At 50.2% G+C, this 26,496-nt stretch overlaps 8 protein-coding genes and 1 non-coding gene across 9 annotated transcripts; 5 read left to right on the top strand and 4 right to left on the bottom strand.

Annotated features, from left to right (window-relative positions):
• Positions 1 to 93: 93 nt before the first annotated feature.
• On the top strand, positions 94 to 3,414 carry FOXG_08101 (translation initiation factor IF-2; the record flags this gene model as incomplete). Its single annotated transcript, XM_018386849.1, has 3 exons — positions 94 to 201; positions 254 to 3,176; positions 3,263 to 3,414. Exons 1-3 carry the CDS (start codon positions 178 to 180, stop codon positions 3,412 to 3,414), a joined length of 3,099 nt encoding a protein of 1,032 aa, XP_018244048.1. The 5' UTR covers positions 94 to 177.
• Positions 3,415 to 3,520: 106 nt separating this feature from the next.
• Positions 3,521 to 5,151, bottom strand: FOXG_08102 (pre-rRNA-processing protein TSR3). The gene has a single exon (XM_018386850.1). It carries the CDS (start codon positions 4,875 to 4,877, stop codon positions 3,681 to 3,683), a length of 1,197 nt encoding a protein of 398 aa, XP_018244049.1. The 5' UTR covers positions 4,878 to 5,151; the 3' UTR covers positions 3,521 to 3,680.
• A 686-nt stretch (positions 5,152 to 5,837) lies between these two features.
• On the top strand, positions 5,838 to 7,936 carry FOXG_08103 (uncharacterized protein; the record flags this gene model as incomplete). The annotated part of the gene is made up of 4 exons (XM_018386851.1): positions 5,838 to 6,389; positions 6,444 to 7,137; positions 7,193 to 7,677; positions 7,730 to 7,936. 4 exons carry the CDS (start codon positions 5,838 to 5,840, stop codon positions 7,934 to 7,936), a joined length of 1,938 nt encoding a protein of 645 aa, XP_018244050.1.
• A 959-nt stretch (positions 7,937 to 8,895) lies between these two features.
• Positions 8,896 to 10,953, bottom strand: FOXG_08104 (uncharacterized protein; the record flags this gene model as incomplete). Its single annotated transcript, XM_018386852.1, has 2 exons — positions 8,896 to 9,181; positions 9,233 to 10,953. 2 exons carry the CDS (start codon positions 10,951 to 10,953, stop codon positions 8,896 to 8,898), a joined length of 2,007 nt encoding a protein of 668 aa, XP_018244051.1.
• A 3,258-nt stretch (positions 10,954 to 14,211) lies between these two features.
• On the top strand, positions 14,212 to 15,705 carry FOXG_08105 (uncharacterized protein). Its single transcript, XM_018386853.1, has one exon. It carries the CDS (start codon positions 14,281 to 14,283, stop codon positions 15,553 to 15,555), a length of 1,275 nt encoding a protein of 424 aa, XP_018244052.1. The 5' UTR covers positions 14,212 to 14,280; the 3' UTR covers positions 15,556 to 15,705.
• A 775-nt stretch (positions 15,706 to 16,480) lies between these two features.
• Positions 16,481 to 19,547, top strand: FOXG_08106 (uncharacterized protein). Its single transcript, XM_018386854.1, has 2 exons — positions 16,481 to 17,640; positions 17,693 to 19,547. The coding sequence occupies exons 1-2, from the start codon at positions 17,053 to 17,055 to the stop codon at positions 19,127 to 19,129; spliced, it is 2,025 nt and encodes a 674-aa protein (XP_018244053.1). The 5' UTR covers positions 16,481 to 17,052; the 3' UTR covers positions 19,130 to 19,547.
• Positions 19,548 to 19,600: 53 nt separating this feature from the next.
• On the top strand, positions 19,601 to 19,685 carry FOXG_19571. The gene has a single exon. It is a non-coding gene; the product is annotated as a tRNA-Lys (tRNA).
• Positions 19,686 to 19,806: 121 nt separating this feature from the next.
• FOXG_08107 (uncharacterized protein) lies at positions 19,807 to 22,165 on the bottom strand. The gene is made up of 3 exons (XM_018386855.1): positions 21,267 to 22,165; positions 20,804 to 21,217; positions 19,807 to 20,743 (listed from the first exon to the last, which is right to left on the bottom strand). The coding sequence occupies exons 1-3, from the start codon at positions 21,893 to 21,895 to the stop codon at positions 20,002 to 20,004; spliced, it is 1,785 nt and encodes a 594-aa protein (XP_018244054.1). The 5' UTR covers positions 21,896 to 22,165; the 3' UTR covers positions 19,807 to 20,001.
• A 1,496-nt stretch (positions 22,166 to 23,661) lies between these two features.
• On the bottom strand, positions 23,662 to 26,386 carry FOXG_08108 (uncharacterized protein). Its single transcript, XM_018386856.1, has 3 exons — positions 25,806 to 26,386; positions 25,686 to 25,733; positions 23,662 to 25,632 (listed from the first exon to the last, which is right to left on the bottom strand). The coding sequence occupies exons 1-3, from the start codon at positions 26,182 to 26,184 to the stop codon at positions 24,062 to 24,064; spliced, it is 1,998 nt and encodes a 665-aa protein (XP_018244055.1). The 5' UTR covers positions 26,185 to 26,386; the 3' UTR covers positions 23,662 to 24,061.
• Between the last annotated feature and the right edge of the window lie 110 nt (positions 26,387 to 26,496).

A 26,496-nucleotide genomic window follows, 5' to 3' on the forward strand; every position in this document is an offset into this window, starting at 1 on the left:
CGGACAATCCCGGCGCCGAGGGTGCCCGGAGCGATTGGATGCCCACTGCGGTTAACTAGAACTCCACTAAGTTTGGATTTCTATTCTAGACTAACTTATAGCACCTTCAACTTATTCGGTTGCAAAGCCAATGTCGAAGCAGATTCGCTCCAAATCTGCCAATTCCCCGTCGCGGCAATGTTGAGAGTGCGCACCTTACAGGTTAGTTCTTGACCATCGGTCACTATTAGCAAACGTCTTACACAATATCCAGGAGCGCGGTAATTCCTACGTATGTGCCTTCTGCCGTCACAAACTCTCGCCCAGGGATTCGCAGCCCAGAGATCGCCATGTATCCAGCGTCGGAGCCCCAATAACATCAGCTAGAGCCATTCGGCCATCTTCGTGTCACTCTCTACGATTACCTGGCGTGCGCGCCTTGTCGACGAGCTCTATACTTCACGGACCGAACGATAATGGCAAGCCGGGAGGCTTCCCGGGGAGTGGTTTTCCTGGCGGGTTCGGAGCTGGATTAGGGTCTTTCGGAGCATTTGCGAACAAGCCATCACCAGATGCTTCGAAGCAAAGCGTTGACTTGCTTCCTCATGAGCTAGAAGCTCGTAAAAAGATGGGATTGCCTTTGAAGAAACCTACTCCCAATGTTAAGGCTGCCCCCACCCCGCCATCTGCACAAAGCAACATCAAGAAGCCACCAGGCCTCCAGAACGCAAATCAAAATCAAAGCCAGAAGAAAAATACACCTCAAGCGAGAGTCAACCAGCAACCAAACCGATCGAACGACGGAAACAACTATGCCAGACAACAGCAACAGCGGGACGCAAAGCCAACAACGCCCCCATCGAACCTGTTGTCAAGCTCAATTCTTGCTGAAGCTTTCAGGACAGATCGCACACCGGCTCCAGTGGCAACGCCCAAGTCATGGTCTACTAATGAGTCTCCCAAGCCGGCTGCACCCCCCTGGGGAGCTTTCAGCGCTCGAAAGGTTGATACTCATATACCCCTCATCAGTAGACAAACAGAGGCGAAACCTGCGGAGAATCAAAACAAGAACAAACCGCAAAACGTCGCACCAGCAACAGGCCAGGAAGATGATGAGAGCGTATGGGGCCAGCTTAAGCGCTCCCGCAAGCTGAAAGAAAAACCAGGCCGCGAGAATGATGGTTTCTGGGACGCACTTGAAAGTCGGGTCACAAATATTCGTAGCAGACCTGGCCCCAGCGACCAATACAAAGATGCGCTTCAGGGAGCAGATGGCATGTTACAAGATTCTCAGCAGTCGCAGGAAGACCAGATAAGGCGCAAGTCACGTTTCGAGATGGAGGAAGACGATGTGTTTGATAGGCGGAGAGACAAGAAGGACAAGCGCCCCAAGAATGTTCGTCGGAACGAGGCCGAAGATGATGACTTTGATGAAGATTCAATTCGACGCTGGGAAGCTAGACAGCGTAAGAAGGCCGAGAGAGATGCAAGAAAACGCCTTGAGGAAGCTGCAGAGGCTGCTCCCGTACCCATCTTTCTCCCCGAGTACATTAGCATCTCCAACTTGGCCGGTGCTCTCCAGATCCGTATAACCGACTTTTTACATGATCTGGAGTCCATGGGATTTGAGGATCTCTCGGAGGAAACCATCATGACTGGTGATACGGCAGCCCTTGTCGCTCAGGAGTACGGCTATGATCCCACAGTGGACACTGGTTCTCAGCGCGACCTCCAGCCTCGACCGGCGCCCGAAGATCCATCCCTATTGCCAAGCAGGCCTCCTGTTGTCACCATTATGGGCCACGTCGATCACGGAAAGACTACTCTTTTGGATTGGCTACGTAAGTCTTCGATTGCTGCCCAGGAGCACGGTGGCATCACACAACACATCGGTGCCTTTGTCGTACAAATGTCGTCAGGCAAACAGATTACCTTCCTTGATACACCAGGTCACGCTGCGTTCTTGTCTATGCGTCAGCGAGGCGCCAATGTCACAGATATTGTAGTGCTGGTTGTGGCTGCCGACGACAGTGTTATGCCACAGACTTTAGAGGCTCTGAAACACGCTACGGCTGCCAAGGTTCCTATCATCGTGGCAATAAACAAGATCGATAAGGAAGACGCTCGAGTGGACCAAGTCAAAGCTGATCTTGCCCGTCATGGCGTTGAAATTGAAGACTATGGCGGTGATGTCCAGGTGGTACCCGTAAGCGGCAAGACGGGCAAGGGCATGCAAGATCTCGAAGAGAACATCGTCACCTTGTCTGAAATCCTCGATGTTCGCGCTGAAGCAGATGGCATGGCTGAGGGTTGGGTTCTAGAATCTAGCATCAAGCAAACTGGCAAGACCGCCACAGTGCTTGTCAAGCGAGGAACTCTACGTCTTGGTGATATTATCGTGGCCGGCAAATCGTGGGCCAAGATTCGTGGCCTTCGCAACGAAGCTGGTGTCGAGGTCCCCGAGGCACCCCCTGGAACTCCTGTCCAGATCCTTGGCTGGCGCGAGCTGCCTGATGCTGGAGAACAAGTTCTCCAGGCGCCTGATGAGGGCAAAGCTAGGACAGCGGTTGAGTACCGTGAGGAAATGGCTGAAAGACTGGAGAGCTCTAAGCAACTAGCTGAACAAGAGCAGCGTCAGCGTGAGAAGGAGGCCGCTGAGGAAGCCGCCGCTGCTGCAGAAGCTGAGGGCACTGAAGCAGAGCCTGCCAAGACTGAGCCCGGCATCCTCTACCAGAACTTCATTGTCAAGGCTGATGTCGCTGGGTCCGTGGAGGCTGTCTGTGGCACTGTTCAGGAACTCGGAAACAACGAAGTCCAATCTAAGCTCTTACGATCTGGCGTCGGCGCAATCTCCGAGTATGACGTCGACCACGCTGCTGCATCCAAGAGTATCATCGTCAACTTCAACATGCCTATCCTTCCTCATATTCGTCAGCGTGCCGAAGAGGCCGGTGTGCGCATCATCGATCACAGCGTCATTTATCACGTTGTCGATGATGTTAAGAGTGCACTATCGGACCTGCTACCACATAATATTACACACAAGGTCCTCGGCGAAGCAGACGTATTGCAAGTATTTGCCATCAACGTCAGGAAGAGATTGCAGAAGAATATCGCCGGTTGCAAGATCCGCAACGGCACTATCAAGCGGACGTCCATGGTCAGGGTTATCCGTGGTGGAGAGGTCGTCTATGATGGTAAGTTACGCATTTCTCCTTTCTACACATTCTACCCATCTCCTTACTCTCTGTGTTTCTCTTCCTGATGCTGACTTAATCCACAGGCAAAATAGACACACTCAAGCATGTCAAAAAGGACGTCATGGAGATGGGTAAGGGTACCGAGTGTGGTATCGGTCTTGAAGATTTCCAGGAGCTACAAATCGACGATCAGATCCAGACATATGAGGTAATTAAGGAAAGGCGGACACTGTAACAACAGAACTGTAAAATATGTACAAAAAGTGGAAATCAAAAGGTGGTCGCTCTCTAAGGAAAGGGAGTCGTGTATGAATAGATGCATATGCAGACATGGTCTTATGACGGAAGAGCATGCCAAGATTTGGGTGTTGGATAGAGGGACGATATACCAAGTTTCACTGTTAATACTAAAAGTTACAATTCCATGACCCCATTCTTTAAATTGTCGAATCAGTAATGTGGTGAGAGTTCTTATACGATTTCTATTTGGTAACCCTATGCTCAACTTCGAGATGGCGCTCCCACAGCATTGGATGAGAACGTCCTCGTCGTAATAGTAGCCTGGTTACGCTCCTTTTCCAATTTAGCCAAACCAATACGATCAGTCACAGGTGTAGCCTCAATGATGTTATCAAATTCATCGTCGTCATCGTCATCCTCGCTTCCGCTCCTCTCGTTGTCCGAGTCAGGCTGGACGCTGGTATTAGGCCTGAACTGCTGCTGGTGTTGATGTGGGTTGGGAATGATGGCAGGTTTCTTATCGTCTTGTTGATTGGGGTTAGTGAAGGTCTTTGAGGCGAGAACTTTGCGACGAATCTCGGCCATCGCGTCCTCGTCATCTGAGTCGTCAGATATTGCGTAGCGATCCTTTTCCTCCTCCTCCTCCTCCTCCTCCTCTTCTGGCTGAGCTTTAGGTGGCTTCTTGCCAAGATATATACCGTCCACGCTTCCATCTTCCTCTTCGTCACTGTCATCCTCTTCGTCGTCATCCTCATCGTCAGAAGATTGAACACGTCTTCGATTGGTATTTCCGCTGGTCCACATATCGTCGTTTCCTTCCTCTCGACTCTCTGCGTATTCTTTCTCCAGTTGCTCCATCCACTCTTCTTCAGTCTTCTTGATCTCCGCCTCATCCGCACATGCAGCATATCGCTTGAGTAAGCTGTGGTTGATCTCGAGGAAGGATGGTCCGTATGAAAACGGTGCAAGAATCTGCTCCGCCCAATCTGAGTGACCACAAATGTAGAAAGCTGCAGCCAGCGCTTCAACACAGTTCAGACGCCAGGGCTTGCCATAGTTGACCGTATTCGCAGCGACGAGGTACGGCAACAACCGCTCGCACTTCCCACCAACTTTATTCCACTGAACCTCCTGCGTCCTCGCCCAAGAGCACTCTACAACAGCAGCGCCGTACTGGTCCATGAGCTCGCGATCGGCAGGGGAGACGGTATGTTTACCGTTGGGTGTGATAATGACTCCGTTATGGCGTTGGCCGAGATGCAGGTCGCGCATCATTCCAAGTTTCATGAGTTTCTTTCCGGAACAGCGCTTAGGATCGCAATGGCCGAGATCCCAGCAGGCGGCTTTGAAAGCTGGGCGCGAAGAACCATCACCATCATCATCACGGCGGGGTCCTCGTCGCAGGGCTGGACCTCCTTTTCTACCCTTGGAGGCGAAATCTTTTTTGTGGCGGACCATTTTGGACAGTTTAGCGAATGTCTGTTTTGTATTGGATGTTATATGGTATTGCTCGGAGGTATGTGTAGTTGATGTCTCGAATGCAAGTAATGCAGGGGACGTCAAAATTAAATTTGCCTCCTCCAAAAAGCTATGGATGATGGGTTGATAAGATTCTCATGGTGGGGTTGATTGATTCCGTCAGTCAGTGAGGGGCAGCAACTCGAGAGGGCACTGACACTGAGCGCTGGGGTCCCCTAGCACTTGTAAGCTAAGGCTTCAGCATCAAATCCGCTATGACGCCGCTGTAACGGGGGCCTGCGGACGGGGGGGCAAGAAAACTTAGGACCTCGATCCTAAGCTACATAAAAGTTTAGGGAAGTTAGCATAAGTTTAGGGTGACTCGTTGATGAGTTTATTTTAGCATCCTATCTCAAGGTCCCCGTGGTCAACTTAAAATGGTCGATGCTGTCACGTGGCTGATTGGCTGCTTTTCTCATGACTGCGCCACAGAGCCACATCTTACCTCTTTAGCGGTGGTACCTTTAGTACCTACCATCTGTATCATCGTATTGTCTACAGGCCCGTTGGCTACCTTACCTTAGGTACCTATCCAAGTTCAAAGACCATGATAGAGCAAGACAACATGGCAAGGGGGCTTTTGTTTGAATTAAGAACTTATGCCCTTTCTTTTTTAGGTTTGGATGACATTGATTGCCGTATCTACTTGTCTTGCTTGTTTTAGGCCGTTTCCGTAGGCTTGCTCCGTATTCGGTCGACCACCCGCCAGACTCTTAGGTGGTACTGGACTCCATCCATTAGTACCTTACCTTACTTTAGTACCTTGGTCCAGTTGACCGGCTCACCCTTCTATCAACGTAGCACTACCTCACACCCGTCGTCCTCGACCAACGCGCGCGCGCAAAATACCACGAATAACATCGTCATTTTGTGTGTGCATATCAGTATTATATATTCGAAATGGAAGCCGCTTCTGCTCGCGCTGCGGCTCGCGATCGTTGGGGCGATTTGCCATCATCTGGCCGAACCCCCTCCCAGCTCCAGCGCTTCATCCAGGCTGCCTGCAGTCCCGAGAACTACGAACCCAACCTCGCCCTCAATCTCGAGATCGCCGACCTTATAAACTCAAAGAAGGGAAGTGCTCCTCGTGAGGCTGCTACTGCAATTGTCAACTACATCAATCATCGCAACCCCAACGTTGCTCTGCTCGCCTTGGGCCTTCTTGACATATGTGTTAAAAACTGCGGATACCCCTTTCACCTACAAATCGGTACAAAGGAGTTCCTCAATGAGCTCGTCAGAAGGTTTCCCGAACGGCCGCCAATGCGCCCTACACGAGTCCAGGCCAAAATCCTCGAGGCGATTGAGGAATGGCGAGGGACGATATGCGAAACGAGCCGATACAAGGAGGATCTAGGATTTATTAGGGATATGCACCGATTATTGAGTTATAAAGGATACGTCTTTCCTGAAGTGCGGAGAGAGGATGCTGCTGTATTGAACCCCAGCGATGTAAGTTGATTCGCTTCTGCATGATATGTGTCCCGTACTGAACAGATCATGTAGAACCTCAAGTCCGCCGAGGAAATGGAAGAGGAAGAGCGAGAGGCGCAATCAGCTAAACTTCAGGAACTCATTCGCCGCGGTACCCCCGAGGATCTCCAAGAAGCCAACCGACTTATGAAGATCATGGCTGGCTACGATACACGGTCAAAGACCGACTACCGCGCAAAGGCTGCTGAGGAGGTTGCCAAGATCCAGGCTAAGGCGCGATTACTAGAGGAGCGACTCGACTCCTTCAAGGAGGGTGACAAGATGGAAGATGGTGATGTCTTCAGCGAATTGGCTGCTGCCCTACAGAGCGCCCAGCCTAAGATCCAGAAGATGTGTGAAGAGGAATCTGACGATCACGAGGCTGTCGCCAAGCTGCTCGAGATCAACGACAGCATACACCGAACAGCAGAGCGGTATAAGCTGATGAAGAAGGGCGATATAGAGGGCGCTGCCAAGGTTGCCGCCGGTGGACCCCCCCCCTCTGCTCCAGGAGCTACAGCATCGTCTTCAAGCGCAACGAATGAGCTGTCTCTCATCGACTTTGATGTTGATGCCAGCAGTAATGGTGCTCAGTCAAGCAATGCCGCTGCACCTTCTGCGAACGCCGGAGGCCTTGAGAATGACCTCCTCGGCCTAGATATTGGCGGAGAGTCGAGCAGTTTCGGGCAAGGCGGCGGTATTGCTCTGGGCTTTGGCGCAAATCAAAGTAAGTTGCCAACACAAACTGCCCATGCCTATTACTATACTAAACCGTTGACCAGATATTCCTGGACCTGCGTTATTATCTTCCATGACTCAGGACAACTCTGCCCGAGGTCAAGTTTCAACTCCAACTCCTCCCCCCTTTTCACAATTCGCCTCCTTCTCACAGCCCGTCTCTCAATCGACGACACCTCAGCCTCACTTCCAACAGCAGCCTCCTCCCCCATCACAGCCCGCCTCTGATCCATTCGCTATTCTTGGTGCCGGCAACTTGAACTCTCAACGCGCGTCTCCTGCGCCCCCTCAACCGCAACCCGCTGCTACAGCCAACGATGATGACGAGTGGAACTTCTCCTCTGCTCTCCCCCCAGAGCCAAGCAAGCCAAAGGAGCACAAGGCTGTTGTGAGCAACACAAATGTGAAGATTGAGATGATTGCCAGACGAGCACCTGGCAATGAGAACGCTATCAACATCGTGTTTGCCTTTTCCAACAACGTGACACAGCCCATCGGCGAACTTCACTTCCAGCTCGCCGTGACAAAGGTAAGCATACCCTTCATGTTTGCTGACATGGCATAAACTGACATGAATTCAGGGCTACGAACTTCAGCTCAAGCCTCAGACTGGTCGCGATCTCGCCCCCCAGCAAAACCGCGGTATCACGCAGGAGGTGCAGATCTGGCACGCGGGCAACCGCGCTCAAAAGGTCACAAGCGCCAAGCTGCGGTGGCGTGCCTCATACAAGACTGGCGAACAGACTGTCAACGAGATGGGCGAGGTCACCGAATTCAGCCTCGCATAAGAACAGTGTTTTGCTTCCCGGGGTAGAAGCAGGCAGTATATGCAGGAAGTAAGTGAAAGAGTGGGATGGGGTTTCAAAGAAGGGTTGAAGGACTACTTTCTCGTTTGTTGATCAAGATGGACTGGAGCATAGGACAGAAGAGAAAAAGCGAGACAGCGGATGCTTTCTGGTTTGTCAAGTGGGCAGTTGCCTCGAATGATTTGCGTATTGTGATTGTGACAGGCTTCTTCGCAAACTTGAGTCGTTGAATGCATTTGGATTCAGATCATGAATGACAGGAGTTTGTTCACGACGAAACGCAATTAGAAGTTCAAGTCTGTGATTTTGGTCACCAGGGCAAATTACATGGCAAAGCGCAACTTTGATATAGGCTGGTTATTGCTATAGTCATTAGACCATCATCATCTTTTACAATTGTTCAACTCCAACTCTAACATCTAATACCGGTGAACTAGTCCTCTCCTGTGGGAAGTGCCCGAATGGTCGTGACGCCTTGTCTGGCTGTTCTGCTTTCAAAAGCCACCATTGTCTGAGGGCGAATTATCAATCATCTCTGGTCTTTTCTTGCTTCATGACCGGGGTCACCCATGTGCCGTCCATCTGCAAGCATGTAAACCAGGTAAACGCCTGTAGTCCCACAAACAAATCTCTTACACGCCAATACTCCCACAAACCGCCTAAGGGGGCCATGCCGGGCCATCCATGATCTGCAAAACAGCCTCGAAGAGTGTGAAACAAAAGAAAAAAAAAGTGAGGACTCGGGGATTTCCTGTGTAAATAGTTGTGGGCGGTGTATACTGCCAGATGCGAGCATAGCACGATGACAGAAGGTTAAGTGTGCTGAGCTAGAGCACACCTTTTGTTTGAATGTTGTTTCTCTTTTCGAGAGTGTTAAGCCCAAAGACAGTGTCGAAAAGTAGATGGCGTGTCACGAGGACCATTTGCAATGAGGAAGGATCCTAAGCCCCTAACTCACTGACAGCAAAGGATGGTGTGGTTGGGTTTAGTGAGTAGCCACCATGGGTAGGTGTCTTGGCCATTTGGGCCATTGTTTCGCGCTCAGCCTTCTCACGTTCCCGTTGTGCTTTCTCCTGCTTAGTGATACGGGGTTTTCGGGTGACAGAGCCACCTCGAGATCCGGGTCCTCCGCCGCGGCCGCTGCCTGTCCCACCTCTGGTCGACGCACCTCTTCCACCACCTCTGCTACCTCTTCCACCCCGTCCACGCTTAGGGGGACCATCATGGCTATTACTTGTTATTGCTTGATCACATAATATAAAAAAGGAGGATACATACCCAGCAGCTGGCTTCTCGACCTCAGGTACAAGAGGGCCAGAGTAGACAAAGAATCCGTCACGGCTTGCCGCCGCCTGAGCTTCCCATAGGAGCTCTGAATCGTCGACAAAATCATCATCAACATCGTACTGATCCTCCTTGAAATTACGCTTCTTCTTAGGCTTGGCCTGGGCATCAGGGCCGCTGGTCGCGCCGTTGTCGGGGTTGCTAGCCTCGGCATCGGAGAGATCAACGGACATTTCATCGCCAGATTCACGGCCCGATTCCGCCTTTTCTAGAGAGGCAGCCGCCGCAGCAATGCGAGCCTTGCGGTCTCGGTTGGCAGCCAAGCGAGGGTGAAGAGCATCCCATCCATACCGTTCTTCAGCCATGCGCATGAAATTGACATATCTGTTTGTCTCGCCGGCCTGGATGGGTACACTGAGAACAATGGTCGGGGCCTGGGCTTCTTCGCCTGGCTTAGCTCGACCAAAGTCGAGGATCGAGCGGCCTTCACTTTCTCCCATATCATCAAGGGTGTCAGTCTTTGGCGTGGAAACTCCAGTGTGAGGCTTCTGCTTTGGTGATGACTTTTTGATAGGACCATTGGAAATGGTGGTGAAGTTAGACTCTTTGATGACTGGCTTTTGAACGGGTGGCGGTGGAGGAGGTGGATCCTTCTTTGCTTCCTGTACTGGTGGTCGCGAAGAAGGAGTTGGTGTCAATATGTCGCGAGGCTCTTTGGATGGTGATGATGGTTGAGATGGTTCATGTGCCTGGAAGCGAGGCTGGTTCGAGGGTGGCTGATATGAGCTACGTGATTCATTACCACCAAGAAGGCTCGCAATGGTTGGCGATCGATTAGGCATCTGAGAAGCAGCCCTTGGCGAACCAGAAGTAGAGGGGTAAGGGCTATGAGAAACCATTGTCTCACGAACCGGATCGTAGTTACCACGGATGGGGTCGTAGCTTTGACCGCTGGTGCGAACAGGTATAGATGTAGAGCTATTATGCTGAGGCTGAGACTGAGGTTGAGATTGGGGTTGAGACTGTGGTCGTTCTACAGGCGTATCCGAATTTAGTATGTTCTGCATAAAGTGTTCACGCTTCAACATCTTTGGTGAATAACGTTGCTCGGCTTGATGTGATGAAGACGATATTTGACGGTTATGATGAGCAGGTGACAATGCTGATATATGAGAGACATCCGACATATGTCCCTGGCCGGCGGATGATGCAGCTGCGGCAAGAGACTTTGAATCTGCTGGAATTTCACTCTCACCATCTGCAGGGGCAATCTTTCTCTTGCGTGGCATTGCTGGCGCATTAGGATCGCGAGGTTTCCTGGGCTTTCTAGCAGCCTTTGCTGCATCGGCACCGTCCGAATTTCGAGGTTTCACAATGGTTCCAGGTTTGCGTCCGGGCTTCTTGCGCGGGACGCCTGCGGCTGTTAATTGAACCCATTGGTTGTCGACAAGTGCGTATCGTCTAGGTGGGCCTGTGCCTGATTGGGGTGGCATAGGCGGTGGAGGGCGTTCGCTGTGATTCTGGTGGCCGATGTGTTGATATTGGCCATCGCTGGAAACGACGACGATCTCGTCATAGTCTTGTGGTGCTCGGCTACTTGATCCATTTCGTGATGGTGAACCAGGTTCTGATAGTGATCCGGAAGGAGGCGATGAGAGTTCGCCGGCTGATGAGTCGTATCGTGACATAGACGTGTCGGCGCCTGTAGCAGCCATGCCGAGGTGTAGAGAGGCAATGAATAGCCTTGTGTAGCGCGTATGACAAGGTTGTGAATGGAAACACCAATACAGGCGGTTATTGCATTAGACAAATTGATTGCCAAAATTGGAAACAGGGGATGTTAATGCTAGAAGCGGGCAAAGGAACCTCGCATTTGCAGCATTAAAACCCAAGGATCAGATAAGGCGTCGCGTAGGGCAAGGCTGTAAATTCAAACCATCAAATGTCGATAAGGCAACGAATAGCGGTCGACAGGTGGTAGTGAGTGGTACACGCTAAATGGCACCGAAATGCAGCATCAAGTTGAGTACCAGGTACAGCGAATAGAAATGCCTGGATCTGTGGCGTGCGGGCCTCTTCAGAACCGGAATGGTTGCAAGCGGGAAAGCGTCCAGTCGGAGAGTGACGAGGTGAAACGAGCTGTGAGTGGCCAGAATGTGGAGTGCAGGTGCGGGCGGTGGAGTAGGTCGAATCTCTGAATAGCCTCAAGATCTCGGGTTGGGAAACCACTTTGACGGTGAATGCAGCCTTCTATGAGAAAAAGGTGAGCCGATCGCGAGGTATACGTCGCTTGAAGGGCGTCAAGAGGTACTGCTACACCAGGCGCAGAAAATAACGACAATTTGGAGATGATTAAGATGTGCGAATAGTGTCAAATTGATGAAGTCTGACGAATTCGACGATAAAATCCACTGGTCGTTGTTGGGAAAAATATGTGGGAGGTGGATGTTTGAGTGAGGGAGAGGAGGGAAAGAAGGGAAGAAAAGGGAGGAGAAATGAGATGGGGATGGCTACGTTTTTTTTCGGGGCGACGACAATATTTCTTATTTTCCAGGCCAGGAAGGAGAAAAACGGGGCAGGCCAACAGCTTCTCTTGTTGCCAGCAGCTAAATAAGAATGCTACGACTCGGAAACAACAAGAACGAGACGAGACGAGACAGACAAGGCACGAGGTACGGTACGAAAAGAAACGAGGGGGGGGCGGACCATGACAAGCATCACCAGAAGAAAGGGAAGGGAAAGGGAAAGGACAAAAGGGAAATTGTATTAAACCGCCGAGGGGCGTGGCTAACTCTAGAACAACCTAATGAGATGGGACTCAAAATAGGTATCCGACAACACCAGGGAATCAACTAATGGTGATAGGGGGTCTACCAAGTAATTGGGTCATGTCATGACATTGGATGCTGGGGACGGATGGGACAGTACAGAGTCAAATTCATCAGAGCGAGCAAGTGAAAAGAGCCAGCAGAGCCGGGCTTAGCGGGGGGGGAGAATGAGTAAGATGTAAGTTAATGGCAGACTCAAAAAGACATGCATAGGCGGACGTGATAGAGAAAACAGACTTCCATGCCCGTTGACGCACGGATACTTTTTTTCTTTAGAGTAAAGGTAAAGGTAAAGGTACCAACCGACTCAGATTCCATGTGTAACATCCGTAGAACATGACAGGGGGGGGTCGGGTCAGCTTTTGCAGGTGAGCTAAGGGGTAAGAAAAGACAAGGCTTTGAATAAATTAAAAGATAAGTTTAGCATAAGTCTAGTATGAGACTTGGTCAAGTATTTTTGACACCCTGATTCAAGCTCCGAAGTTTTTCTTACGCCCCAGGGGTGAGGTTCCATTCTTAGGTAGCGTGGGGAAAACTGCCTGCCTGCAGTGGACTGTGGACTCCAGGAATATCTCTCGGCTTGTGACATGTATCCTTTTGTACTACCTCCAGAGGCTATAGGTATCTTGTAACACGTCATTTATCCGCTCACCTCTCAGCTGCAACAGTCATACCAAATCACAAGCAATAATGGCCTTGTGATATTGATAAATTCGTTCAGAGTCAGCAATCAACTTGACTAATCACCTTCTTGCCTAGTGACAAACATCCCAGTCCAGCCCAGCCCAGCCCATCGCAGCGATGAACAGGTCCCCCCTTGAATGGTGTGGACCATCTCATCCCGAAACCAGAAACGTTGAACCAAGCTTAGGCGCGGCACGTTGACAGGGGTTCGACGCGGCTGCAGTAATGGCTGCATCAGCCACAAGTTTGTTTTTTTCGGCTAAGGTACTACTTTAATGTGGCTGTTTTGTATTTGTTCTTCTTCCATATTCTGAAGTGCATCCCAACTTACAGTTTCAAGCTGATACAAATATGTATCGCCGCTTACTTCAGACTAAGTGTTTGTGAATTTGTTCTATTGATGTCTCAAATTACTACTATCTGGGCGTTTCCGAGGTCATTCGGTCATCAAATGATCTTACAGGGACTGGAACTCTACACGGCACTTTTCTTCATACTGTACTCCATAGATATTGTACCTATCATCCACTGTTGCCTGTTTGAACTCATAGCTTATACCCTAGAGAATCGTTTAAAGCAGGCGGAACGAGCGCCACTCGTGTCTTTTCCCTTTGAAGATCAGGTTCTATTCATTCCACTCAATCCGACCGCGTCAACGTTGACTCCACAGGATTTTCATAGGCATTCATTTCCTGACAGCTACAGAAAATACAAACACGGAAAAATACGACATGAATAGGTGCGCACAATAAACACTCGAACTCTCCTGGGGCTTATTTTGTCACAAATACATTGCACCGAGTACCAAACCAGGGAGCATGACGATTAAAAGTGACAAATTACAGTCTGAGCATGGTTCTGTGGCACAAGAGTTCTGGAACTCAAGAGGAACGAGAATTGATCGGCGCTAATGCACCACTATCCCGGTCTAATCTGTGGCGGTGCGACATGCCCTCACAATTAAAATCGTCTGTCTCAAAGAAACGAAACTCAAAAGCCCTGTTTCAGTAATAAATGCACATACAGCATATTGTAAACTTTTGCGAAGGTAGCAGGACTCTCGTAAAAGAGTCAAGATCTTGACTTGTCAGGATTTTTTGTTTGTTAGCACTGTTCAAAACGATAAACAGAAAAAACCCGGTGACTGAAAATCGCATTTCCAATCATCGGTCCCTTTTACGAGTCACAAACATGTTTTCGCCTGATAAAATACAGCCATCAAAAACAACTCAGGATATTTCGTCCTTCGCCAAATAGAACTCCGGCATAACTTCGACTATTTTGTATTTTATCTTGTTTATTCTGAGAAGTTTAGCATTGGTACTTTCATTAATGCTGAATTCATGTCATTCAAATCCTTGCACGTGGCACATTCAAACAAACGCGCTACTGGATGTGGGGTCACACAAGGCCCCTGACCCACTAACATTTCTCCGCGGTTCTCTCCACTGACTAAGGATTAAAAAAAAAGACGTCAGATCCAAAGCTTGAGAGAGATCTCATCCATGCTGCATATATAACATCACCAAAATGGATCCGACACTTTTGATCAACGACATCGTCGAGCACGATACCTCCACAAAGAAGCCCGTTGAGTTTAACGACCTGCCTATATCCTCTACCGGCTTCCCCCAACATAAAAGAAGATGGAAGACCTCCGCTTTCAAGCAGAAGCGCGCCGAGGCAGCCGGAGCAACAGCGCCTGCCGAACAACCTCAGACCGGAAAGCCGCCTCAAGCTTCGTCTTCAGATGTAGATTTCAAGGCTGTTGAGAGACAACGCATAGACCAGGAGAACCAGCAGAAGATTGCAAATATGACACCCGCCGAGATCGCTCAAGCCCAAGAAGATATCATGAACGGCTTGAACCCAGCTCTTATTCAAAGGTTGCTATCGCGAGCCAATATCGAAGAGCAGTCTGGTCCCTCGCCTTTCGATGCACCAAAACAAGAGAAACCAGAAGAAACACAAGACCCTCCACCTACGATTAAAGTCGAAGACGCTGCCGAGAACGAAGCACTGGAGAGTACCCCAGCGACTGCACCGCACGCTCACAAGGCCTCAATAGAATCGGCATCGCAAAGTCGCTCTTCAGTTTACCAAGCACCTTCATCGGAAAAGGTATCGGATCACTACGATGAGGACAAAGCCCCGGCACAAATACCACCCGACCTATTTCCTATCACCGACCAACCCAAGTCGGTTCATTTTCCTGTACCGCCAGCTTTGGCCGATCTCGACCCTTCCGACCCGAATTTCTTAGAATCGCTGCACAAGAAATATTTTCCTAATCTACCCGCCGACCCTAGCAAGCTCGCATGGATGGCTCCCATTCCTACCGAGGACAGTCCGGCTGACAAAGACTCTTCATACTATCCGCACCCCGAGATCGCTGTCAACGCTCTGCGCTTCGACTTCCAGGGCCGATTCTTATCACCAAGAGTCAGCCGATCCATTCCTTCTTCGAAGGGTTTACATCACCATGGCGACGCCCCAGAGGCTGCAGGATACACAGTTGCGGAGTTGGCTCATCTTGCCAGAAGTGCTGTCCCTGCGCAACGATGTATGGCTTTCCAAACATTGGGGAGAATTCTATACCGTCTCGGACTCGGTGAGTGGGGTAAGAGTGAGGATGACCCTATTGCTATGGGAATCTGGGCAGCTGTCAAGAAGGGAAGGGTTCTTGATAGCTTGACTGAGGCTGCTATGACTGAAGGCGGTCATCGAGGAAGTCGAGTCTACGCTACTGAGGCTTTATGGCTATTTGAGAAGGGTGGCTGGAAGGAGAAATTTAAGGGCAGGTGATCGTGCCATTCCCGTTCTATAAAAAGTTGGTTATATGACCGATTCACGATAATGAGACAGCAAAATACAACTTGTATTTATAGAGGAACAGCACCTTGTCAGGTGTTAGAAAAGCTCGGCACTTGCAGACTCATTGATCCAGTCTATTGATCACAGCGGTGCGATAAACTTGGCCTGTCAAGGCCAATTGGTGCCACGTACCTTAGCCATGATAATGAATGATGTAGCAGGTGCTTGGCGTGAAAGACATCAGACCATGCATTCCTTGAGGAATAACAGAGTCCATTGATTTGTTTTTGGGTGTCAGTTCACGTACCTTCCACTGTAAAAGCTTAACCAGGCGTAAGGTGGTAGGTTGACGCAATACCTTGTCACAAACGATCAACAGAGGCACCACATACCTTACATACCACTACTAAAAGGGGGAATTATATGGTTGATGACGTGACTATAGCCACTGAGAGCATGTTCGACGGAATTTCAAGCTGATGAATTGAACAGACATGCTCAAAACAACTCTGTATATCAGAAGCATATGCGGGTCTTGTGGCTCAAAGGTAATGGCTTAGCACTTGGAATAGAATAAAGGATGCATTCGGTGTTCCCGTTGAAAGAGCCTAACAGAGAGGGAAGAGTCCACGGAGCACTCGACGATCTTAGCATGATTGGCTGTGGTTTCTGATCAAAGAGAAATCTGGAGCCGCATGCACTGTAAAAATAGGTTTCTGAACTCAAGTGAGACAATGCATAGGCTGAGTCAAGGGCGAACGGTTGGCGGTGATTATGCGGTGTGTGGCTAGGTTGTACCCAGTAAGAAAAAAAGGGAGGCCACCTCAGCGGGAGCCTCCACTGGGCTTGGGCTCTGGGTTGCCTACCACCTACCTTACGTACGGAAAAAAAGAATGGAAACCTGGTCCGGCCTAACGAAAAAAATCCATATTTACCTATGCTGGTGGCCAAAGCCGTCAACTTCTTTCTCTTCCCTCTTGTTTCGTTTCCCTTCAACCAAAAACATCACGGCACTGCCGCGCCAATTCCTCCTCTTTCTCCCTCCCTCTGGGTGACTTGCCGTCTTCTTTTTATCTTCCTTCCGGTCATCGAATCAGTCAGTTCTTGTCATACAACTTCGCTTTTTCGGCTTCGCTCAATCGCAATCGATCGATATTCCCCGCCACTTTTTGTTTGTTGCTCCGCGACGACTTCAAACAACACCTCTCGATCCAAACCTTTACGAGTCGGATCCAGCGCTCCTGATCCCCTCTCAAGCGACTATTTGTACTGCTCTTCGTTGCGCAGTCAAAAAAGTACAACGCTTCTTTTGGCATTTTGCTCTCCCGCTTATTCGCCCAATCCGAATCTGAGCCTAAGCTTTCTGCCCCACGATCGCGATCTACATCGACGTCGATAAGTGCCCGCACACGACACGACAGAACTTTTTGACAACCGGCCCCAAAAAAGACCTACGCAAGACACGAGACACTGTGACTTTCACTAGCCATGGCGTCTCCGCTGCAGTTTGCCCACCGAACCCAGAGGGACATCGGCATCACCGACGCCGCGCCCGTCTATCAGCCTCTCGCTGGGTTCAAGAAGCCTGAAGGCAACCTCCGGTGCTGTACCTACTCGCCATGTGGTCGCTACTTCGCTTGGGCCTCTCCCGAGGCTGTCACTATCATTGATCCCTCAACTGCCCAGCAGGTCCTGTCCCTCCCCATCTCCAACGTCTACGAACTCGGTTTCTCTCCTCGCGGTACTTTCGTCATCACCTGGGAACGACCTGCCAAGGATGAGAACGGAGATGCCACCAAGAACCTCAAGGTCTGGCGTGTCGTAGAGGAAGGTGTCTCTGGTCAGGACAAGCAGCCCCTCGGCCGCTTTGTTCAGAAGCAGCAGCAAGGCTGGAACCTTCAGTACACAGCTGATGAGAAGTACTGTGCTCGTCTCGTTACAAATGAAGTCCAGTTTTACGAGAGTCACGATCTCGTCAAGGTCTGGAACAAGCTCCGAGTCGAGGGTGTTACCAACTTTGCTCTTGCTCCTGGCAGCCAAAACCACGCCGTTGCCGTCTTTGTCCCCGAGCGCAAGGTCAGCAACTAACCAAAGTTATTTTCAAGAGATGTATGCTGACAACTTCCAGGGCCAACCCGCTGCCGTCAAGGTCTTCAACGTCCCTCTTTTCACTAATCCAATCTCCCAAAAGACCTTCTTCAAGGGAGACAAGGTTCAACTGAAGTGGAACAAGCTTGGCTCCAGCCTTCTGGTGCTGGCCCAAACCGACGTTGATCGCTCAGGCAAGAGTTACTATGGTGAAACCACGCTGTATCTGCTCAGCACCACCGGTGCTTTTGATGCCCGCGTGTCCCTAGATAAGGAGGGTCCCATTCATGATGTTTCTTGGTCCCACAACTCGAGAGAGTTCGGTGTTGTATATGGTACCATGCCTCCCAAGGCCACAATCTTCAACCACCGGGCCGTTGCAACGCACTCCTTCCCGATTGCCCCTCGCAACACTATCACTTTCTCGCCAAACGGTCGCTTTGTTTTGGTAGCGGGCTTCGGCAACCTTGCTGGTCAGATCGATGTTTACGATCTCGAGAAGGATTTCCGCAAGATTACCACTTTTGAGAGCGGTAACCCCAGTGTCTGCGAATGGAGTCCCGATAGTCGCTACATCATGACTGCCACAACCTCCCCCCGACTCCGTGTTGATAACGGCGTCAAGTTGTGGCATGTTAGCGGCAGTCTCATGTATAACGAGGATATGGTCGAGTTATACAATGTTGTCTGGCGACCTCAGGGTCCCGAGAGCATTGCTCCTGGTGACCCTTTGACCCCCGTTCCTACGCCTCACGCCTCTGCTACGGCCTACCTGGGCTCGGTCAAGACTCCCAGCAAGCCCGCTGGTGCTTACCGCCCTCCCGGCGCCCGTGGTCTGGCCACTCCTCTGCACTTCAAGCGTGAGGATGAGGGCGGTGCCGCCCACGTTGTGAGCAACGGACTACCCAACGTCGGTCCCAACGGTTTCGGTCGCCCTCGCCGCGCTGTGCCCGGTGCTGACTTGGCTGAGCAAGCTCCCACGGTTAGGACCGTTCCTGGAGCTGAACCCTTGGGCGATGAAAACTCGTCCAAGTCTAAGAACAAGAAGAAGAGAAATAAGAAGAATGCCCAGGGTGAGGGCCGGCCCCAAGGCGAGCCTAACGGCGGAGCTAGCCTGGCGCCTCCTCCTCATGACCGAGGCCACGGCTCCGGCCACGAGGGTCGCAGCCCCGAGCGACGCAATCACCGCAACCGGAGCCAATCGCGTAACAACCAGGCCCGAAGCCGCAGTAACACTCACCGCAACGGCCATGGACACCATGCTCATCAAAGCCAGGGTGCCGGAGGTGCTGCTCCTGATGCCGCACAGAACCCTAACGCCAAGAAGATCCGCAGTCTCCAGAAGAAGGTTCGCGCCATCGAGGACCTTGAGATGCGTCTGGCTGGCGGAGAGAAGCTCGAGGATACCCAGCTTAAGAAGATCAACACCAAGTCGTCTGTGCTTAAGGAGCTCGACGGATTGGAGAAGGGGAACTAAAGGACGACTTTAGGGTTTGATAGGGGACAATACTTTTGGGTGATTCTGTAACAGAGTTGACATGTAGTAATAGGTTGGAATCTGTCAGGTTGGGAGTGTTGGCGAGCCATAGCGGACTCTGTGATATTGGACTGTACTTTGTTGGACACCTGCACGGCGTGGATATGTCGACTTTGTGGTTCTTCTTATGAAGGCGGTCAACCAGGGAGTCTCAAAAGTCATTCGGATTACGGGAGACTTGGTCGGCGTACCATAGTCTGACAGTACAAAATCACAACAAAAATGAATCTCTTTGTCTACATTAATCATGATTTCCTACGGCATGATTTTGCAAGAACTTTTTGTGTTCAATCTGCCTCGTAGTGTTTTCTTCAGGTATATTTATTACCCATGGCTGGTGTGATGAAAAAAATCAGAGGTCATATACACACTTCCGCGTTTTCTCGTTCAACATCCAAGCCTCGATACGAGGCCCGGTTAGCTCAATCGGTAGAGCGTGAGACTCTTAAATGAGTACACCATCTCAAGGTTGCGGGTTCGACCCCCGCATCGGGCTGTTCCTATGTTCCAGATGGGATTGAGTGATCGTTATTTTTGGATTTTCATCTTTCTGCTTTGTTAGTTTAAGTGACTCGGTGTTTGGTTTTACATTTGTTTTTGCTGGCAAACTCAATCGTAGTAATGTTAGCACACTGAGTAGCACATTCTCCAAGGTATCTAACCTCTGTGTTATGGTTTTAACGTGAAACAAGCAATGACCCAAACTTTATTCTTCCCGTAGCAACAAAGTAACAATTCACACATTGGCATATATTCCTAGCTTCCATTTCAGAGTGCTATACTGTAAACAACCACGTATGCTTTTGTTATCCTCAATCGCCTGCTACCTTCTCCAACACCCCTACTTCCTCTGTCTTTGCATTTTCCGCTTCTCGTTGTCGCTTCTTTTCAAGCTTCTTCTGATACTTGGCTCTCTTCGCATCAAGTCGATCCTGCTCCTCTCTCAAAGCCCTGATGGCTGGACTCTTTGCTCTGATCTTTGCTCCGTATCGCCAGAACACGAATGGAATTGGAATCATAGCTACCTCAAGGAGGCCTAGAAGTGTTCCGGCCCATTGAGGAGTCATGGCGGCGTACATCTTAGGACCAGCCAGGGGCAGAACGCCTCCAGCAATACTTCGAATAACAGCGTTTCCGGCGAGGGCACTGGCAGCGTATATGGAGTACGCGCCAGCCAGATAGTTCGAGCCATAGATGAAGCTGATGGTGTTACCTGCACCGAAAGGGATGCCGAAAGCGATCGGAATAGCCCAATGAATGGTCGCTGGCAGGCATGTCCACGAAAACACAAGCTGGCCGATCGGGGTCAGGATAGCGCCAATGGCCATGACCAGAGCCGTCGCTTCAGGCTGAGGCCTATCAGTTACTGGATCTCGAGGCTGAGAGTTGATCAGTCTCCGGAAGAGAGGCTCTGCGAAGATGGCAAGCATGGTTCCGACGCCGATGCCCACAAAGGCCAGTCCCGACATGCCTGCATCCCATCCACGGTGTTGGGAAAACACGATAGGGTATGCCACGAAACAGAGATAGAGGATGGCATAAATCAGCGATATCCTGTGATGCCGTTAGCACACAGGAAACAGGCAGGCGAACAGGAATTGGACTACGACTCACCAGATATCCATAAACCACAAAATAGGTTCAGATGCCAACAGAGTGAATGGCCTACTCATGTTGATCTTTATCAGATGACGGGTGGAAACCCTTTGGTCATACTGACACCAATACCGCGGGTCATCGTTCTCCTTGCGCAATCGTGCGGCCTTTTGTTTCAGGATTGCGGGATGGTATGTCTCCTTCACTGTTATCATCATAAGAATTCCAACTCCACCAAGGATCAGAGGAATCCAGTTATCCCATCGCCATCCCAGATACTGGTACACAAAGCCGCCAATGATTGGGCCAGTAGATGGTCCATTCAGAGGCGCGATGGACCACATGGACATGGCTGCAGCCAGATAATCTGGATCCGAGATATCGACGATAGTTCCAGGACTATTTGAGATCATAGCGGCACCAAAGACAGCACTGCGGCTGTGTTAGCACAGCTGTGACAAGGTTGGAAGACGTCACTTACCCAAAGAAGCGCACAACAATGATTTCTGTTAATGAAGTCGCCAGAGCACATGGCAGGATCAACAAAGCCCATACAGTCAAGCAGACGATGTACACTTTCTGTCGACCGTACAGCTCACTCAGAGGGGCCACAATTAGACTTCCCACAGCAAGACCAAGCAAATATGTTGTCAAACCAAGCGTTGTCACAGTCGTTGACGCCCCAAACTCCTCAGCCAGGCCAGATACCGATGCAGTGTAACATGTGCTATACAAGACGACGACCCACGTGGAATACGAGACACAGACGATAATCCACGCGCGATAACCCTTTGACCAGTTCCGGGGGTTATCTGGATCACCATCCTCAAAGAAAACCTCAAAGTCTGGGGGGCGAGAGGCGGCGCTGGTCACACTGGTGCCAGTTCTGGTATAAGTAATGGGTTCGCGAGCCTCGCGCTCTGCCTCTGTCTCGACATCTGGAGTGAGGGCGTGCTCCAGCGCCTCAAAGACGTCAGAGTCATGGGTGCGGCTGCGGCGTGTTTCAATGGTCCTGATGGGCTCTAGAATTGGCGACGACCCTGTTGAAGACGCTGAGGAAGACGACTCGGCGCCGTTGGCTGGCGATGCCTCCTCAAGGTCTTCTTTCATGACTGTTTATGTGTTGCTCCCAAACCTGGTTGTTGTGAGTTGACTGGCCAGATGGAATGCGATGGCGACTTTCACAATGAACTGTCGTCATGTGCCGACTCAGGTTGGTTGCCCTTGGTTTATAGGACAGTGCAGTTCACGACACAGGGGGGCAATAGTGAAATGTCTGAATTTTCAGAGATAAGGACGAGATAACATTGACGATGACCGGAAAACGGCACACAAGGGAATCAGAACTACAAACAGTTACACTACATGGGTAAGTGGTAAATTGCGCCCTAGGTATGTCCTACAGCCGATGTGGGTGCCGAAGGAGCTTTCACAGCAGTTTAGCCTCTCTCAAGTGGAGATCAACAAACTCTTGTCAGCGCCGGGTGGACCCTTTGGTGGGCTTGCTTGATCACATCTGTTAAGGATGCTGTGGGCAAGCCTGCAAACACTTAACTCGCCGGAACGGATCACGGACCGGCCCCGTTCTCATGGACCCAGCGGAGGAGATAAGCGTCTCAGGTCGGAGGGAAAAAGATCTACACGAGTCAACTGACGACCCTGCAAAATCTGAATCTGACTCTACTTCAGCCAGATCAGAATTCGACAAGACATATGAGAAGACCCAATTGTACAATCGAGAAGCAAAGCTAGACAAGAACAATAGCTGATGGTTGATGCGTCATTATACACAACAAGCCTTCACTCTTGGCGCTGTTTGCGATATCGACCTCCCCTTGGTCGGCGCCGAAGTCGGCGATACTCGGCCGAATGGGCCCCCTCTTTTCGGAGCCGCATCGGCCCCACAACGGCCGGATCTGAACCATAAAGGTGGTAAATGCTTGATTGAACCTTCATGATGAGCTAACCTTATAGTCACATCTAAGGTCTGTCCTGGCCAATTCTGGAGTTAATACATGATTTATTACATGCTCTACTAATTAAGCATCACTGTTCTTGCAGAATCTGTTTATCAAGGTAGGTCACTTGTTCAGCTGGATCTTGAGGTTCAAGGCAGCAGCTGTGTAGTCTGTTGGCTTGCTACTAAGGTTATTATGTTTTTTTTTGGTTTTTGTTTTTTGACGTAGTGTATTACGCCTTATATTGTGGTTGTGCTTAGAAAATACCATGTTACTTGATGTGTGGTCACGGCATTACTTCCCTCTTTACGTGAATCATTGCATGGCCTTAACTATTTTTCTTTTAAGACCTAGTCAAGTGTTCTAACCAAAATGTCCCTGGATTTACTATGTGTTGCATGCAAGCCCAATGAGGCTGGCCTGGGTGCTAAGTTAATCTTGTTGTTCTCTATACGCAGACTTGCATGTAGCCTATACTACAATTATATGATATTTGCATGCCGGGGTGGCGCATAGCATACCTTTCATGCCCAGGCAATTGAGAGATAATGCTGTTGGTCATAAATATGACTGGACGGCTCTCAAGATTGGCATCCTTGGGTGACGTAGGTCATTGAGACTGAGTTCTGTATTTGTTGTTAGTAAGTAAGTATTCATTGGAAACTAACCCCTAAGCTTCGTTCTTAATTTATACATTTATCTCGTCGATTCACAAGTTTACTTAAACAAAAGGGGCCTTTGTTTGGATGAGCGACTGAACACTTGCCCACGAAACATGGTTCAGTCAGTATCAGACGAGGGTCAGTTCCTTAGGCGTTATTTGGTTGTCATCATTTCGCTCCATTTAGGGATGATCAACGTGAATGAGCCTTTGTGGGCATGGCCTAGATGAGCGTTCCCTGCAGACACTCTATCCACGAACAACTAGGTTAAAGTCTTGGTATTATTTTTTATATTGGCGAATCTGCTCACAGCGGAGATGGCCTGACCCTGGAACCCCTAACTCATATAGATTTTGCTCAACTAGCAAGTGTATACTTACTTATACATAACACTCTCGTCCATTTCTACCGAGACATTCTTTTTTTTTTTTTTCAGTCCTTCCACAAGGTGTCATACTTGTTTGTGCTTTCCCTCCCGGTACGCCACGCACCCAATGAGGTCTCAAAACAAGACCAGTATTAGGAACTATACACATATATACATGATTATCTTCACCCAAATATGGGCCTGGTGTAAATGTAACCAGGGGTAAGTTTATGCCGTCCAACGTTAAGATAAAATGATAGCCGCCGTGCTGAGCGGGTATAGACTATTTCTAATAGTAATGCTGAAGATCCGAGTTGTTGTTGGCTGCTTGAACGCCCATGGGCCGTCCTTGTGATGGTGCTGGACCTCGAGGCGGTTGTGGGCCTCGGCCTTGACTGGGACCGCTGGGCGCTGATACGGGAGGGTTGTTGGTTTTGCTGAGCGGCGGGTAGGCGTCATCGTAATCCACCTGTGGCCCGTAGCCGCCCTGCTGGTTCTTTGGCTCAACATCGTCGAGAGACCGATAGTTGTAGCCTCCTCCTCTACCACGACCACCACGGCCGCCTCTGGCATTACCACGGCCGCCACGGCTACCTCGACCTCGACCCCCTCGGCCGCCTGAATGATAGCCTCGGGACTCGTTGCGTCCGCTGTAATGACCATGTGGGTTTCTCTGGTTCCAGTCCTCATCGCCGTTATGCTTCCTTTTAGATGATTTGTTGGCAAATAAACTTTCGTACTCGTCTTCTCTTGGATCCTCTGGCTCGATGCGTAGAATGACCTTCTCACCAACCACAGTTTCGAAAACAAAAGACTTTTCTGGTGGCAGGGGTTGCCAGTTCTGAATCTTTCCCGCGTCCATGGGTCTGATGCCCTTCCTCAATGCTAGCACGACGAGCGGACTGGGGTTGTCGGTATGGAACTTGGCGTGTTGGGGGATAGGTCGAAGCTGTGCCGCCCAAATACTATTCTCAAAGCAAGCTGTGCCCACCACCTCCCACTTCATCTTACTGCCCATGCCGCCGACCTTTTCCAGGATACTAGCTGGACACGGCCGGGGGCAGATGAGAATGTTGTTGCCGTGGTACTTCAGCTCATGCTGGGGCATGTTTTGTGGTATATGTGCGAGCTTGATGAGCTTCTTTGTGTCCTCGGGCCCAATCATGTAACCAGTGAAGAACACAGTCTTCTTAATCCTGAGCCGATGCTGGCGTCCCCGTGGGGATTGCTTCGAGACCATCTCGTTGTGGATGTTTATCATGTGCTGAATCTCGGCGACCTCGATGACGGGATCTAGAGTCGTCGCGCAATCCGCCACTTGGATCACTTCAGCTGTAAGAGGGCCACGTGTTGGGGTTATGTTTTGTTGGCGGTTGAACTCGGCGAAGAAGTCGCGGAAGCCTTTTGTGTGTTTTGGTCGATCCTCATATACGCGAATCTCTTCTGCTTGCTTGTATGTCTCCATCAGGGCCCCGAGAAAGAGTTGCTTGAAGTGCATCGTACTTTGAAACTTTTGGCTTGAGGGGCTCACCGCGGGTTTGAGACCAATCATATCGAATTCGAGTCCTTTGGCCGTCACCATCTTCTTTATCAACTCAGCGAACCCGCGCTCCGATCGACCCGTTAGTAGAACGCAGAGGGCGTCTTTCTGCTTCATGCTCAGCTTGACAAGATCAACAATTTTGTCGTTCCACCAGCCATCCCAGGCACGCTTTTCCTCAATATCGATGCCTTCCCCTGTCGCCGCGAGGATGCGGCTGTCATGCCACCAGCCGCCATTGACAAACGTTTCCTGATTCGATAATGTTCCAATCGTGGGCCCGTTCCAGAGTTGGGGATTCGGTAGAGGGGTCTTGAATACTGAATTGTGTTAGATGCATGCTATGTTTCCATTGACTGAGCCGCGAACTCACGAGTGTTGTCGAAATCGTAGACGTGCAAGGATTTGATCTTGTCGACGGCTGCAGAGGGTGAATTAGCGTTATGCGTGGGAAGCAGACGGAACGAGAATATGGACACGATTTATCACGAACCTGGTAATGAGTTGTTCAGAACGGACCATCGCCCCAGAGCTGTGATAGTGTGTTGCGACGCGGCGGCTGCAGGCCCATGATATGCGCTGAAGGCCGAAGCCATGGCGCCTGAGATGCTGAGTCTACGAAGGCGAGAAGACGCTGATGCTGTTGCTATAGATGGATATGTAGCGAGCATACAGTTGGTCGTAGAGTATCGCGGTGAATTGGGATGGAGGAAAAGCGAGGCTAGAGTTGATTTGGCGATGTTCGATGATGTAGTTGAGGTCCAAGTTTGTCGACCCTTGAGAATAAAGTGACGGTGGGGCCTGTGAGCTGTAACTGCGACGCTACTGGTCCGAGGCGGCTCCAGGGCCTGTATAGGCGACAGGCGCCGCATTTCAGGTGCCTAAGGTCTGGATGCAAGTAATGGGAGTCACAAGCGGGGTGCTGCTCAATCAAGATGGAACAATACCTAAGGTATAAAGTGAATTCAGAAGGTGTGAATCATGTTTTGTGAAAGCGTATCAGAGAACAGCATGAGACTTTCCAGAGCAAGCTCAACAAAGACAACCTTTCACCCGAACTCCATCCATTACATACATACTTTACCTTATTACCCCTCATTGAACTGAACTGAACCCAGCTGAGCTGAGCTGCATTTACTTGCATTTCACCTGGCACTCTCTTTTCTCTGCTTTTCACTATGGCG

This window comes from Fusarium oxysporum, chromosome 4, assembly GCF_000149955.1.
Source record: "Fusarium oxysporum f. sp. lycopersici 4287 chromosome 4, whole genome shotgun sequence".
In the NCBI taxonomy this organism is placed as follows: domain Eukaryota; kingdom Fungi; phylum Ascomycota; class Sordariomycetes; order Hypocreales; family Nectriaceae; genus Fusarium; species Fusarium oxysporum.

Bases quoted from the DNA above. Each gene is read 5' to 3' on its own strand.
- FOXG_08102 (XM_018386850.1), bottom strand. From the start codon at position 4,877: ATGGTCCGCCACAAAAAAGATTTCGCCTCCAAGGGTAGAAAAGGAGGT.
- FOXG_08105 (XM_018386853.1), top strand. From the start codon at position 14,281: ATGGATCCGACACTTTTGATCAACGACATCGTCGAGCACGATACCTCC.
- FOXG_08106 (XM_018386854.1), top strand. From the start codon at position 17,053: ATGGCGTCTCCGCTGCAGTTTGCCCACCGAACCCAGAGGGACATCGGC. The intron at 17,641-17,692 runs GTCAGCAACTAA...GACAACTTCCAG, and splicing joins TCTTTGTCCCCGAGCGCAAG to GGCCAACCCGCTGCCGTCAA.
- FOXG_08107 (XM_018386855.1), bottom strand. From the start codon at position 21,895: ATGAAAGAAGACCTTGAGGAGGCATCGCCAGCCAACGGCGCCGAGTCG. The intron at 21,218-21,266 runs GTAAGTGACGTC...ACACAGCCGCAG, and splicing joins ATTGTTGTGCGCTTCTTTGG to TGCTGTCTTTGGTGCCGCTA. The intron at 20,744-20,803 runs GTGAGTCGTAGT...ACGGCATCACAG, and splicing joins TTGTGGTTTATGGATATCTG to GATATCGCTGATTTATGCCA.
- FOXG_08108 (XM_018386856.1), bottom strand. From the start codon at position 26,184: ATGCGGCGCCTGTCGCCTATACAGGCCCTGGAGCCGCCTCGGACCAGT. The intron at 25,734-25,805 runs GTTCGTGATAAA...CACCCTCTGCAG, and splicing joins TCTGAACAACTCATTACCAG to CCGTCGACAAGATCAAATCC. The intron at 25,633-25,685 runs GTGAGTTCGCGG...AACACAATTCAG, and splicing joins CTACGATTTCGACAACACTC to TATTCAAGACCCCTCTACCG.